At 50.9% G+C, this 14,749-nt stretch overlaps 1 protein-coding gene across 6 annotated transcripts in view; it reads right to left on the reverse strand.

Moving 5' to 3' along the window:
* The window catches only part of SLC24A1 (solute carrier family 24 member 1), a 57,066-nt gene that overhangs the window by 5,628 nt on the left and 36,689 nt on the right, over positions 1-14,749 (reverse strand). For 4 of the 6 annotated variants that reach the window (XM_043919880.1, XM_043919878.1, XM_043919877.1 and 1 more), the window contains 6 exons: positions 11,804-11,857; positions 10,084-10,192; positions 6,206-6,292; positions 5,076-5,167; positions 1,501-2,133; positions 684-773 (listed from right to left, as the gene is read on the reverse strand). In XM_043919880.1, the coding sequence (XP_043775815.1) occupies positions 684-773; positions 1,501-2,133; positions 5,076-5,167; positions 6,206-6,292; positions 10,084-10,192; positions 11,804-11,857 (1,065 nt within the window). The remainder of the gene's footprint in view (positions 1-683; positions 774-1,500; positions 2,134-5,075; positions 5,168-6,205; positions 6,293-10,083; positions 10,193-11,803; positions 11,858-14,749) is intronic. The other 2 variants (XM_043919881.1, XM_043919882.1) reach the window with 2 other exon arrangements.

Below are 14,749 nucleotides of genomic sequence, written 5' to 3' on the forward strand. Positions count from 1 at the left end.
CAAGGCTTCAGAGGATGACGATGCTCTTTTCTAACCTGGCTGAAGTCCATCTGTGATTACCACCTACTGTCACTCCAACCACAACACCTCTACCTTCCCAGAAGAACTGCTCCTCCTTCATGTTATGTTTCTATTTCCAGACCCACCGACACCTGCTATGTGCCAGGAACTTTTTAGAGGCTGGAGGCAGAAGTATGAACAGTGCGACACTGACCCTACTCTCAGCTTAAAAGAGAAAAGCATGTAAACAGTAATAACACGCTGTGCTGAGTGCAGTGTTCCAGGTGGAGGAGAAAAGCCAAGAGCACTCAAGACGACTCATTAATGCCAGGAAGGAGGCAAAACTGAGCCTGCTCTCTCTACTGTGTATGGCCTCACCAGGCGGAGGGAAGTGGCCGACGCAGGACAGAAAGCGGGGAGTAAGGCTGATGAGGAATGGCCAGCTGGGTCAGGTTGAGAAGGGCCTTCTGTCAGATGGCGGTGTGAACAGAGGGCAGAAGAGCCCTGCTTGAAGAATACTACATCCCTTGGAGTATAAAGTCTACTTCTAAGCCTTTACAAACAATGTATAAACTACACATTGACTTGGTCCTCGCCATTCCCTGGGTGCCAGAAATTCACCCAGAAGGAAAAATGTCCTTTTGGCCCACGGATGCAGGATTTAGTTCCTTCCCCACACTCACCTGGTGAGCCCACCAAACCATGAGGTATGAGAACATGGCTATCCACAGGATGGATCCCAGGAAGGTGATAACAAAAAACTTCTTAGCCTCCTGTTTGAAAGTTTGAAAAGGAAGAGAAATAAGTTGCAGAGGCTAAAGGGCTCTGGCCCTTCTGAGAGGGCCCCAGAAACAATGATGAGATCTGCGGGAGGAATGATGGAGATGATGTGGAGATGTTTGACCTCTGTCTCCAGTGAGGACCTCAAAAAGGATGGGGTTAGTGGCCCACTCTAGATGAGTCTAGACAGGGGGTTCAGCATCGACAAAATGAAGAGAGCTATTTGCTTGCACTAGGACTAGCCAATCTAGGTATCTGGTTTGACTTCAGCAACTTTTCCCCACTCTGCCCCTCTCTGGACCCAGAGACAGAATATGGTTCCCCTTTGGGTGGAGTATGTTAGTCAGACCTTTCCCTATAAACAGGAATACTGGGTAGAAACAGCACTTAGAACCCTAGGTCTTCACAATGTTGCTAGGAAATACAGAGGGTATGCAGTGGCATCATTCCCATACTCAAATCAAGAAACAGAATTTAAGGAGAGATTGTTTCACATTGCTTATGGTGGTGGAAACAAACATTCCAGGGCTTCCCAAGTCCATCAGTATATCCCTTAGGTGCATGGTCCCCTCTAGAGCTGCAGGTTCCATCCCAGACCCTCTGTGGTTGAGCCCTGACAAGCTGATTTGCCCTATCACCTCCCTCCTCTGAGTGGGCATGCGGAGAGGCCCCAGAGCCTCCCTAGGGATAGGCGACTTGGGGACAGCTGGGCAAACCCACCAGCCTCCGGACGTCAGGAACCGTCAGCCACAGCGGGAACACAATGGGCAGGAGAAAGAGGTAAATGGCTTGCTTCCGCCTGGTCTCAGGCCATTCCAGGGACAAAGGCTGCTCATTTTCATCCTCTTCCTCCTCCTCTTCCTCCTCTTCTTCATCTTCCTCTTCTTCGTCTTCCTCTCCTTCGTCTTCCTCTCCTTCGTCTTCCTCTTCTTCATCTTCATTGTCACCTCCATCACCTTCCCCTTCACCATCTACGCCTTCCTTGTCATCTTTGGCTTCACCTTGAATTTCAGCATTCAATTCCTGCTCTTCAGTTTCACCTTCACCACCTTCTCCTGCCTGGATTTCACCTTCATCTTCATCACCTTTCACTTCACCGTCTTCTCCTGCCTGGATTTCACCTTCATCACCTCTCACTTCGCCATCTTCTCCTGCCCGGATTTCACCTTCACTTTCATCATCGCCTTTCCTTTCTGCCAGGATGTCACCTTCACATCCATTCTCTCCTTTTCCTTCCCTTTCACCTTCTAATGGAGCGTCACCGCCACTTGGCTCTCCATTTTCACCTTCAGCAGGCGCTCCCACCTCGTCACCTGTCCTGTCCCCTGTGCTCTCAGCTTCAGCCCCTACTCCCTGCAATCCAAAACCAACAGATTAATGGGAAATGACTGCTCTGCTTGTTCCCTTCCCCGCTTCTCCCCACCATTTTTTGTTGTTGTTATTCTCAGAATGTATCTAAAAGCTTGAGTATGAGGAACAAACAAGTGCAATCATTCAGCAAAAATTCCCTTTACAACACTCCTACTCATTCCTGTCTTTATTGATCATTTCTAGGGGTGGAGAACTCACCATGGAAAGCAGTTTCTGTCATCCTGACAACTCTGATTGGTTTGAAGTCCAAAATTTATACCAAAGTTCCACCCTCTGTGTATAGGTTTACTTTTTGGAGCTACAAAGAACACTCTCCACACAGGGACAGCCTCTCTTCCCTGGGTTAAAGATTCCCAGGTCCTTCTATGGTTCCCCATACTATGTCCTACAGCCTCCTCCCCTTCTTGATGAACTCATTCTAGTTAGCTTATACCCCATGAGGAGGCTTCTAAAATAACACCTCACAGAATCCAACAGGATTATCATGCCGCTATTTTAGATACGATGCTCCCATTAATGTTGCCTAAAATGGCATGATATCTTTTGGTGGATACATCACATTTCTGAGTCCATCAAAAGCTCAACTGCTGTATTATATGTGTAAAATGATGATGATGATACCAATTCACTGGGGGTTTTTATGTGCCAGGCATCATGCTAAGCAGTATAATAATAACAACTAGCACTTACTAGTTTCCTGAGTCATTAATTTATCATACAGACAGAACTAAACCCATCTGACAGATGAAGCAGCAAGGGTACAGGGGAGTTAAATAACCTGCTCATGGTCCACACAGTCGGTCAGTAATGAAGCTGGGATTTGAATGTGAACAGTCCAACGCTTGGCCTCCTCACCACCAAGCTACCCCGCTCCCCAAATGCCAGAAATGAATGAGAGCTTTGGGTCCCAAACCCGGTAGCTTATTAGAAATACGAATTTCCTCGCCCCACTGAACCAACTGAAGCAGAATCTCTAGGACTGAAAACCAGGAATCTACTTTCATATGCTGCCAAGGACTTCTAGTAAGCGCATCTGTAGACATGTTTGTATACCACGGACTGACTCCACATGCTCTAAAAGCCGTTGATTCTTACGGTCCTCAGATTAGGCTCCTAGTGACCTACAACAGTGTGCTGACCCAACTGAGTAAATAACCCAGGCTGTGTGCTCATGAAGGGCATCATCCCTAACAAATTCCATGACACTGCCAATCCCCAGGGGGTGCTCAGTGATTCTAAACCCTGGTGCATGCTAAAATCACCTAGAGGATTTAAAGACATTCATGCCCAAGGACCCACCCCAGATATCCTGACTTCACTGCTTGAGAGTAGGCCCTGGCTAGTTTTTAAAGCTTCCCCAAGTTATTTTAATGTGCAACCAGGGTTCAGACCACCCAAAGATGTTAAATATTAGCATCTATGAGGCTTGTGCTTTCAGATGAGAATGAATAATTCCCGCCCTCCCTTCCCCACGGTAATTGGGAGAAAATGATGTCATTTAAATCAATAGCACCCTCTTCTCTGAGAACTGTCAACCCCAATAGCCCCTGACAGGTGGCTCCTTCACCCACGTCGCAGCCAAAGCACCCCGCTCTCCCTACCACAGTTGACTGGACGTAGGTTTGACCCCTGACCTGTGACCCAGTTTGAATGGATCTGCTGTCTTCTGAGACAGGGAGCCAGTCACTGGTTGACCCCACTGTGGACTGGAGGACTGGGGTAGCAGTTTAGGTCTAAGTGTGCTAATAAGGAGGCAGTGGAGGCAGGCTGCCAGGAGAATAAAGCCTGCACACAGTGAAGGACATGAGGGAGGGCGGGACACGCCGTGAGGCCAGCAGGGTCACAGGCGCCTTCCCAGGCCTAGGTCCAAGTCGCTGTGGGACCAAGTTTCACTTCCTGACCTGGGATCCCGGGAGACACCTCTGTGTCCTCTCAACCCCTTTTACTTAAGCCAGCTGTAACTGGCCTACTCAGGACACTCACGCTACCACTGAAGATGTCTTAGACACTGAACACAAAGTTGCTGACTTAAGGATGAGATATAATTGAGTGCTTCTGAGTATCCAATAGAAGAGAATATCAGGGATGGGATTTGTAAACTAAACGCACATTTACTGTCGATCACTGAACCCTCACTGAGCACAGCCACTGCAGAGCATGGTGCTTCTGGGGCGGGCGGGGAGGGCAGGGGAGCAGTGGGAGACAGAGACCTCTCAGACTTGGATCCTGCCTTCAGGAAGCTCACCACCTCGCAGGGGCACTCAGAGAGATTCACAAGCAGGGGACAGGGAAGGTAGTGATAAGGGCCTGGAGAGGACCAGAGCACCATGGGCATTCTCACTACGGGGATCAAGGAAGCTCTGTGGCAAAAGAGGCATTCACACTAGCTTGGAGGAATGCGTGAGATTAGGATATATGAAGATGTAGGGGGAAGGGGCATTCTGGAAGGAGGAGGCCATGTGAGCCAAGGCCTGGAGGTAAAAAGCATGGAGACAAGAAGTTCAGTTTGGCTGCAGCAAGGTGGGACAGAGGCTGTGAGACTGTAAAGGCAGCAGTGTCAGAACTCAGGAAGCCCTGTGAACCAGGCTGAGGCACCTTGGAAGGTCCCAAGGCCTTTGCCCAGCAGCCCTCCTGCTGTGTTTCAGGCTGCCTGGCTTCACTGTACCCTAGCGGCTGACAGAATGCCAACAGTTACACTCACATCTTTACAGCATGTGACAGTTGGCAACATATTCTCATACATATTATCTCACTCACACTAAGGTATTACAGTGAATTAACCGGCCCCATAAGGTATGCGATCTTCAAAGAAAGCGCAATCCTCCAACAGCCATTTCCAACCTTCAGGAAGGACTGACTTTTGGATGGCAAGTGCTTCCCTGGGCCTCTCAAATTCTGCCACCTGGGAAGAGGCTTGTGCCTACCTGACTGCCAGGATCCTCCTCCTGATCTCCCTTGACGTCTGGAGCAGGGGCTGGTGTGACCGTGACCACAGGGAGCTTGGCCGGCTCCTCCTCTTTAAAGGATAAACATGGGATAGGTCAGAAGAGTGTGCTGGGTGCTGAGTGCAGCTGGCAGAGATGGTGGGAGTGGCTACAGGGCTATTGGATTTGTCCACTTCAGGGTCTCAGGTCTGTTTGGGGCACTCCCCGTGAACCGGAGAAGGAAAATGATGTGACATCCTGTCCTGTCCTGTCCATAGAGATGTCTGCACATGAGGACAGCTGGCAGAGCTCTCCTCTCTCTCCTAGGATTTCCAGGCATTTACATCCTGGCACTGTGGCCAAGGATACTGTGAACAGCTTGGGAGAGAGTGCAAAGCCCCACCCTCAGTGCCTGACCCTTCCCCCTAACCAGCTGCATGGAGAGGAGCCCGATGCTTTCCAAGGCAGCAGCTAGGGAGCCTTGGAATAGGATGGCGGGAAAGAGAATCGCAAAGTCTGGAGATCTGGGTTTAGGTACAGGCTCTCTCACTTCTTGGCCGCCTGGCTCTGGACAAGCCACTTGATCTCTCTGAGCTTCAGTTTCCTTGTCTACAGAAGGGGAACAACGCTGCTGTACCTGCCTGCTGGGCGGATGAGGCAGGCCTGCGGTGCTGTGCAGAGCTGTCTCACTCCGTTGTCCCAGCTGCCACGCGGGTGCTGGACTTCTGTGTTACCAAACCCCGACAGCCCTCCGTGACTGGGGTTGCTGGTCTCAGACCAATTCCCTAGCAGCACTGTCCTTGTGTAGAAGCAACAGGAAGAAGAAACAGAGTCCAACAGACTCTCATCTGGGACAAGATTTAGCAAAGAAGTTCAACACCCTCGCCAGGCCTTGCCTACCCTATGAGGGGAGTACAGAGGGGGCCGTACAGAGCTGCCCTCGGGCCTGCAGCCACGTCAGGAAGGGAGCACAGTGGGAGAAGGAGGCCGGACGACAGCGGGCACAGGGCAGCGCTAGCTCGTCACTCCGGCTGGCTGGCCCAGAGAGGGCAGAAGGCATGCCCAGACCCTGGATGACGGGAGGCAGGAAGGCGGCAGGAGAGAACCAACTGGTCTCACCATCCTCTCACCTTCTGGTCTGCTCTCTGCTTTGGCCTGAGGTGTGGCTTTTGCCTCCTGAATCAAGGTCACCTCCTCCTTGTCCTTGGAGGGCCGGGCTGTGAATGAGAAAGGAAACACGTCTTATCCAGGACCGCAGTGTCTCTGCTACACCCTTCAGCCAGCCTGGTCAGCTGACAGCCAGAGCAGCTGAAATGGGTGGAAAAAGTCTGGCCTGGAACTTGCAATATGCAGACTCTGGTCCTCCTAGGCCTATTCACAGTGCCCAATTCCCAAACTTTTGCCTTAATTCCCTACACTGTCACTAACTAGCTATGACCTTCAGCTAGTCACTTCCCCGCTCTAGGCCTATTTCTTTCTGATAAAATGACATGATTAGACTTGGGGGCAACAAATAGTATTTATGTCCTTTATGAACTCATGTGATTGATGACTGCCTGGGTGCTGAATTGAGAATTCTGCTCCAAGCTTGGCTGCAGAGCACCGTGATTCATTGGTGATGTCTGAAATGGGCAGGGAATGGGAAAATAATGACAGGGAGGTGTTCCTGCAACCCTTGGACTAGACTGTAAGGTCTGCGGTTTACCGTCTATGAATTTACTAGAAGTTTTGCTCTGGCTCCAGGGGCACTACTGTGGCCATGTTCATAAGCCTCCCCTCTCCAGTGGGAAAGGGAAATGACGGATCGTCAGGCTCCTGTCACACTCCTTTCGACCTCAGACACCTGGAGCCCAAGCAGAGCCTCCTTCCAGACCCCTGTGCACGCCTTAGGCTTTGCTGGTTGTCCACAGGGCGTCATGCACAGAATAGTGCTGCCCTGATTTCCAGAAAATAAACATGGGGAAGTCAACTCTCTTTGAATATGACCATGTTCCCGGCAACATGCCAGTGCTGCAGGTGTGTAATTTCAGCTGAGAGGCACAGAGACAGGTGCAGGGCCTCAGGAGGGTCCTGCTCACGGCTGTGTAGGCCGCGAGCTGGGGACAGGGCACAGGTGACAGAACAAAGCCACAGCATCTATTCTGGGCTCCAGGCTGGCTCTGCCCGAGTGCTGGGTGGCCTTGGGAAGCCTGTGCACCCTCTCTAAAAAAGCAACAATATGATATACTCGGAACACTGATGTAGGGGTCCAAGGGACAAAATAAACAAAAATACTTTAACTGTTGCAATTAAATGTTGCTATGTTAGCTTAGATTTTGGAGGCAGATGCCTGGGTTTGAATCCTAGTTCTGCCACTTGCTAGCTGTGGATCCAGCAGGGTGATCCTCTGTACCTCAGATTCCTCACCTATAAAATCTTAAGAGAGTTGCTGAAGGAATACATACATTTATATACGAACATGCTTAAATCAGCACCTGGCAGCTACAAGATACTACGTAAGTGTCCGCTATGACAATGATGAGCCGACAAAACTCGCTGAGAGCAGCTGTTCCACCTGGGAAGCATTTCTGCACCGTTGAGGCCCAGCATTCCAGAGGGTCTGCGTTAGAAGGGACCCTGAAGATGCTCTAGTTCAGAACACCAGCATACTGTGAAGATTTGGGAATCAGACTCTGCCTGGGTCCAGAACAGGTCCAGAAACAGAAACAGGCCCGGAGTTTCCTTCCCTCACCTGTCTCCTGAACAACCAGGGTGGGTCAGCTGCAGCTGCCTCTGGCAATTGGCTCCACGCCACAGAGCCGTCACTCTGGCACGTGTGACCCCTTGAGGCATCCCATCCCAGTGGGCCTGCTCAGCAGGTCCCATCAGAACTGAGATGTCAGGAAGTGGGTCCTGCACTGCCTCCCTCATGCAGACAGCTCCAGTGCCCCACAGACACTGATCAAGCACTGCAGTCTTTTGGTGAACAACACACAGCTTATCCAAGGGCTCCCCTGGCCCCAGTCCTGGTACCAAGAATGCCTGTGAACTGTTGCCTGGAGGGGCTGGCAAGAAAACCAAGTTTCCCTCTTTCCTCCTCCTTCTTCATCACACGCCCTAACCTCTCATTTCCCTTGCCACTAATGAATGCAGGTCAGCTTCAGGGCCTTTCTCTGTTTCTTTGTCTCTTTCATATACATACGCACACATCCATGTGCAATCACCAGAAGAAGCATGAGGTTCTAGAGAGGTAAAGCCCCTGCGCAGGGTAAGAGTTCAGACCACGGATCAGCCCTGTGGAAAGAGCTGGAACCTTGGAAAGGGCAGAAACATCTGGATAGCCATCTGAAAATAGCATACGGAAACACAAACATATATCTGGAAAGTGCTGGGAACAAAGCCCCTCCTGGATGGAATCTCAGGGTGCAGGATCAGGGCCGACTTCTCTGAGCAGGACTGCACGCCAGCAACATCAGCAAATCTTCCCCAGGAGGGCCGTTGCATGCCCGCCACACACCCATACAAGACACGCTTGTCTTCCCGGGGATGACGGTCACTGGCTCCCCCAGCGCTTGTTTCCTCACATGGCCTCTCGGCTCTCAGTGTGGCCGGATCATCTCCTTAGGATCAATCTCCTCTGACCTCGGCCTGGCCTGGACATGGCCTGGACTTCACATAATCCTGTTAGGACAAGTAGGCCAGCGGCAGCTGCTGGTCATGGAAGAGGCTCAGGTGGGGCCTCTGAAGGCCCATTCAGGAAAAGGGCTTTATCTTTAGGACTTTACTAGAGCCGGCAGTTCCACAGAAGAGCCAGGCCTAACCCAGGGACACAGCTTCTTTCATGGTGCCCTGGCTGGATACACCCCCAGCACTGACCACCCACAGGCTGCCGATGCTGCAGACTCCACCCCGAAACCCCAGGGGTGCTGTTTTTTTTGGAGCTGACATAGGGGTGGCTTCTCCCAATGTCTGTGGATGGTCACCTTCGAGATTTTGTAGAGAAGGTTTGATCCCCTTATCTCTGACTCTACTTCTCACAGTATAATATGCTTGTCTTAAACACCCAATATCCTATGTGAAGAAGATGGTGCAGGGTCTGAGAAATTCTGAAGCCCCTAAACTCTGTCCCTGGGCCTCACGGGTCAGTCTCTGGTGTCACCTTCAGCTCAGTCCCCAGCCACCTGCCCAACTGCGCTCCAACTCCCTGGCTTCTGCCCCAAAGCCAGTTTTCTTTGGCGGGCCTCCTGCCTGGCTCCAGTGCTGCACCAGCGTCCCAGAGACAGAGGTGCCCCGGGAGAATAGGAGAGTACCTGAGGATGCCCTTCGGGGCCTGCAAAGTGTATCCGAGACGGCTCTCTGAGGAAGCGGGGCAACAGGCAAGATGCGGTAGGTGGATGGTGAGAATCTCAGCTGTTTCTATCACTTGTCAAGTTGGACTTTAGCCTCCACTGCACTTTGGACCCTCACGACTCCCAGAAGTGGTTCTGCTGGCTCTCAGGGTGTCCTTTGGGATTCCTGGCTGGAAGAGGGGTCAGCCAGCTTCCTAGGACTCCAGAGCTGAACGCAGAGCAAAGGAAGGTACCAGCCAGAACTTCCAGCCGTGGGGCCCCACAGGAGGTGCCCCCAGAAGCAACCCTGGCCACACGATCCGGCTGGAGACTGTGGGATGTCGGGGCTGACTCACGGGAGTGGGCTCTGCAGGAAGTCACTGAGGGCGGCCCCCACGTAGAGCAGCGCAGGGCACATGACCCTCAGGGCCACTCACTGCGGATGAACCCTGTCGTTTCACAGGAGGGACAGAGAGACAGGGAGGTGGTGGGTGTGCACAGCCAAGGACCTCAGCTCCTCAGGGTCCTCTGGGTAAGGCTTCCCACCACCTGCCCTTACCACCCACCCTCCCCTGCTAGCTCTCCTCCCACTCCCACGCTCGCCCCACTGCCTCTGTGTTTCACAAGTCCCAGTTCCCGTCCAGCTCAGAAGGGAAGGAGTGGACAGGGAGACCACGCAGGTCTGGGCAGGCCTCGCTTACCTTCCCCCAGAGGGTCCAGGCTGTGGAGCATGAGCTGGTAGATGGTGCTGCGGATGGTGCTGTTGTGCAGAGAGGCCGAGCTGCTCCCTCGGGTCAGCACGGACGAAAGCTGAGCAGGAAAGAGCCGCACAGGCCTCAGTGGGCCCCCGTCCAAGCCAGGGGAGGAGCCGCAAGGGGGGGCCTCCCGAAAAGTAAAGATCGGGAGCCGTATCTCAGAGTCCCCTCTCCCTTCACCTCAACAGGAGAGTTACAGCGCTTCCCTTCTCAGCCTCCCCTCAACTCTTCCATGACTGGTTAATTCTACATACCAAGTCATTCCCCAAGCTCTTCGCAGGGAGCAGACGATGTATATTAAGGACACCACATTTCTGAGGGTTTGTCCATCCCTGCAAGTCTCTAAGAAACAGTCTCACCCACACACCTCACAGACAGCCCTGCCGTGCACGCGCAGAGCCCCTGACAGTCCGCAAAGAACATCCTGGTGCTTGTCACTGCCCCACCCCAGAGACAGGCAAGGCTACGATACCCACCCACGGAAAAACTGAAAACTCAACAAGGCCGAGTGCTTAACTGTCTTTGGGGCGTAAATGAAGGAGTTAAGACGAGGACCCAGGTCTTCGGAATCCAGCCTTTTCTTTTCTACCCATGTGCTCAGGAGACCTTCACAGGTATACACATACACACGTCTGTATGTGCAGGCACACAGATGTGACACATACTCATTCCTAGCGTTAAAAAAGAGACCAAAGGCCCAAAATGCAGTCACTTGTGCTCTGCTCACATCACCAAACTGAAACATAAAATACATAACCTAACTGCAGTTTCAACCCCTCCCAGGAATGTACTCTTAACCAGTGAGTTTGGAATGACCTGGTTAGCACACTAGTGAGGTGATCTACTGATAGACCCCCCAAAGGAAGGTGACCTTGCCTGAAGCAACCTGGAACTCCTTTCTATTTGCTAAATGGGATGCTGCCCAATTCAGGAACCACTGAATAAAGCCAATCTGATCTTTAAACTTACTCGGTTGGATTTTTTGTTCATTTTTACAATAGTGACACACACAGAAACATCATCTGATTTACAAGGAAACACCCAAAGTCAGACACACCGCTCGTCAGCCCTCCCTTTGCCAACCCACCCTCTGGATCTGAACTCTTCTGCCATCTAGTGGCTATGGTCACACAGTACTTCACTACAGGCCGAGGAATTTTCGTAGGATGGGGGAAGTTTCATTCGGGACCCAGCCTCTTCTAAGGTTCCCATACTTCTTCCCAAATGCCCCACAGGCCGAAGGCAGCTGAGACATAGTTTTTCAGAAACCTCAAACCCCCTTGCCCCACCCTTCATATATTTCTCTTAGTTCATTCCAAAGCCACAAGTAATTCGGCTTTTAGACCAGAGTGTTGGGGCTACAAACTGGGACTTGAGTTTGTCTGGTCCAGACATTTTACTGATGCAGAATCTGAGGCCCATGCTCACACAGGCAGTGAGCAATGACATTCTGGGCTTAGCTCCCAAGCTAGCGCCCCCTCCAAGGCCACCTGGAGGTGACAGTCCTTCTGGCTCCCTCCCTGCTCACCCTGACAGAGTTCCCAGGAGCTTCCCAGGCTTGAGCCCAGCCCAGGATCCCCAGCTTCTGGGCCACAGTGCCCCAGGTCTGTAGTCATCCTCTGAAACCCTGCAGTGGCCCCCTGGGCAGACTCCACATGGCACCCACCTTCAGCTTCTTGTTATCCTGCTGCTCATCCACCACAACTGTCCCATCGCCCAGCTGCAAACAGGGACAGGAATCACAAGATGTTTAGAGAGACCCTCACCCTTCCTCCCTACTTTCCTCTCTCTCCAGGGAGCCCTCGTGGGGGACACAGAAACATACCCAGACATAACCTGGCTTCAGAAAATGTTTCTAACATGTCCCAGCCTGGCCTTCCACAGTCTGGCTTCAGTCTGCATGCAGTATTCCCAGTTGAATGTGCCCACTCACTGAGGCTCACTAACCCCACCGACAGCTGTCTTTCAGTCCCCCAGTGCCACCCTCTTCACCCACCTCAAAACCCTCATCACATGGTCCCTCCTCCTCTGTTTGGAACCCACTTCCCCCACCCCCCATGGTTCAGGCCTGCATTTATATGTCACCTTCCTCTGGGAAGCTAAGGTGTGCATCTAATTCTCTCTTATGGACGCCCATTCTTTTCCTTCATAGCACCTTCCCCAATCTATTTGTAAGCTATTTGTATGGGATACCCTGGTGGCTCAGACAGTAAAGAATCTGTCTGCAATGCATGAGATCTGGGTTCAATTCCTGGATTGGGAAGATCCCCTGGAGAAGGAAATGGCAACCCACTCCAGTATGCGTGCCTAGAGAATTCCATGGACAGAAGAGCCTGGCGGGCTGCAGTTCATGGGGTTACAAAGAGTCAGGCACGGCTGAGCAACTAACACTTCACTTTCATTTGTATGCTGGCAAACACAAAGAAATTGACTGTCCCACTAGAACCTTAAAGATAGACTATCTGTTTCATTTATGATACCTGCTTATATGCCAAGCATAAGAACTCTGCCAGGCATTTTTAGCAAGGATTCAGTAAATACTAGTTGAATCAGTGAACAGGCTCCTATAGATATCTAACCTATTCCAACTCCTAGTCCCCTTGTTCATACCTTTCCTCTCTGCCTCAAATGCCTTCTCCATTCCTCTATGCCTACCAATTTTTCCGAAATTTCTGGGTGAATTCTTACATAAAGCTTTCCCAAATGGTCCCTTCCACCCCTGCTCCAACCCTCACTTCACTGTCTACAATACCTCTCTCCTCGAAAGTCATGTAACAACAGTGAACACAAAAGCCTGGCTCTATAATCAAATAAGTGCTAGTGTCCTGGGGAAGCTGCAGGGCAGCCAGCAGGGGAGGGGGACAGACCCAGAAAGTCCAAGACTAAGAATCGTTAATCCACAGTACTCTGCATCACTAGCTTGCCACTCTCACGACAGAGGATGAGGTGGTTGGGTGGCTTCACTAACTCAACGGACATGAGTTTGAGCAAGCTCCCAGCGACGGTGAAGGACAGGGAAGCCTGGCATGCTGCAGTCCATGGGGTCGCAGAGAGTCGGACGTGACTGAGCACTGAACAACAACAGCAAGTGCCATTCGAACTATCTTTAAAACTCACTGCTGTTCACACGCACTAGCTGTCTATGCAGCGAGACCTCAGATTTTCTGAGCTATGATACAGTCCTCTCTGTTCTCCAAACCTGCGGCACAGTGTCTGTACACAGCAGAGGCTCAGTAGAGGAGAGCTAGATGATGAGACGTGCCAAGTGACCTCCAGGGCCATCTGCAGACAGCAGGGTCACCAATGGCCTCCCCCAGTAATTGTCTTTACCTTACCACTGCCTCCTCCACCCCATCAACCTCCATGGCAAGAAGCAGAACTGGACTTACTACACTTCCATCTCGGCCTGATCAGAAAATGAAGAAAATGCTGCCTGATTCGGGGCTACCTGACATTTATCCACCCAATTTGCTCATTCGTTCAGTTCTTACTTTCTGAGCACCTGCTGTCTACCTGGAACTGTCCTAGTGTTGTGGGGATACAAAGGTGTCCAGGGCGTGGATTCTAGTTACAGAAAGGAATCAAGACCAACGATAACATCAACACATGCCAAAGCAGAGTGTGCCTGAAGAAATGAGACATAGATAAAGGTACTGTGCTAGGATGGACATGGAAGCCTCTGAAAAGCAGGTGAATCTAGGTAATCTTTGAAGGGTGGTAGAGGTTTGGATGTTTGGACACACACTGTTGAATGGATAAACGAACATACAGCGAATGAAACAAAATAGAAACCACCAATATGACTATGAAGGGGGCACTGTGGACTTTTTGGACAAATCTGTTCTTTCATGACACTGGGATACATGAGGTTACAGCACCAAACCCCACAACCCAGCCACCTCACTATTTATTATGTCCAATTCTCACCAGTGAGTTCTTAGAAATATGAGCTGTCAAGCTACCCTGTGGGATGAGTGGTTCTGTCCACAAAAGGAAAGGAGAGACTGACTTTGGCCCCATGAAGCACATGCCTAATGATTTCTCTTCCATTCAGACTTATTTAAATCAAAGTACTTCTCTATGGGTTCACTCTTCCTTGTACATATCAACATCTTCTACCCTCGGTAGGCACTTCTAACTTTCTGAAGCCCTTCACATGCATTTTCTCACTTGACACTAACTCTATGAAACAGACAAGACTAGTATGATTGCTATCTTGGCAGATAACAAGAGACGCAGAAGGCGTCTGTGACTTGCCCACACTCACAACAATAGTGTCAGAATTCCCAATCTCCTAATCTCTTTTCAGAGGTTTGTTTTTGTTGTTATTTTTACTAAACCACATGAAGTCAAATTTATATTTCCTAGTGGCTCTGCTTCAAATTTTTGACATTTCAGGTAAGTGGATGTAAACATCTGCCTACATTTCAGTGTGACAGATGGGTTGATATATGGGTACTGGTTCCGGCAACGAGGTGCTTTCAGAGAATGCCCTTATTACAAACACATTCCCCCATGTACCTCTCACACCACACCAATCAGCCCCCTCTTTCTTCAGTCCCACCACCCCACCGTCTCCTCATGAAAATTAACCCAGAGGCTGAGGAAACTA

The sequence above is a fragment of the Cervus elaphus genome, chromosome 12, assembly GCF_910594005.1.
Source record: "Cervus elaphus chromosome 12, mCerEla1.1, whole genome shotgun sequence".
Taxonomy (NCBI): domain Eukaryota; kingdom Metazoa; phylum Chordata; class Mammalia; order Artiodactyla; family Cervidae; genus Cervus; species Cervus elaphus.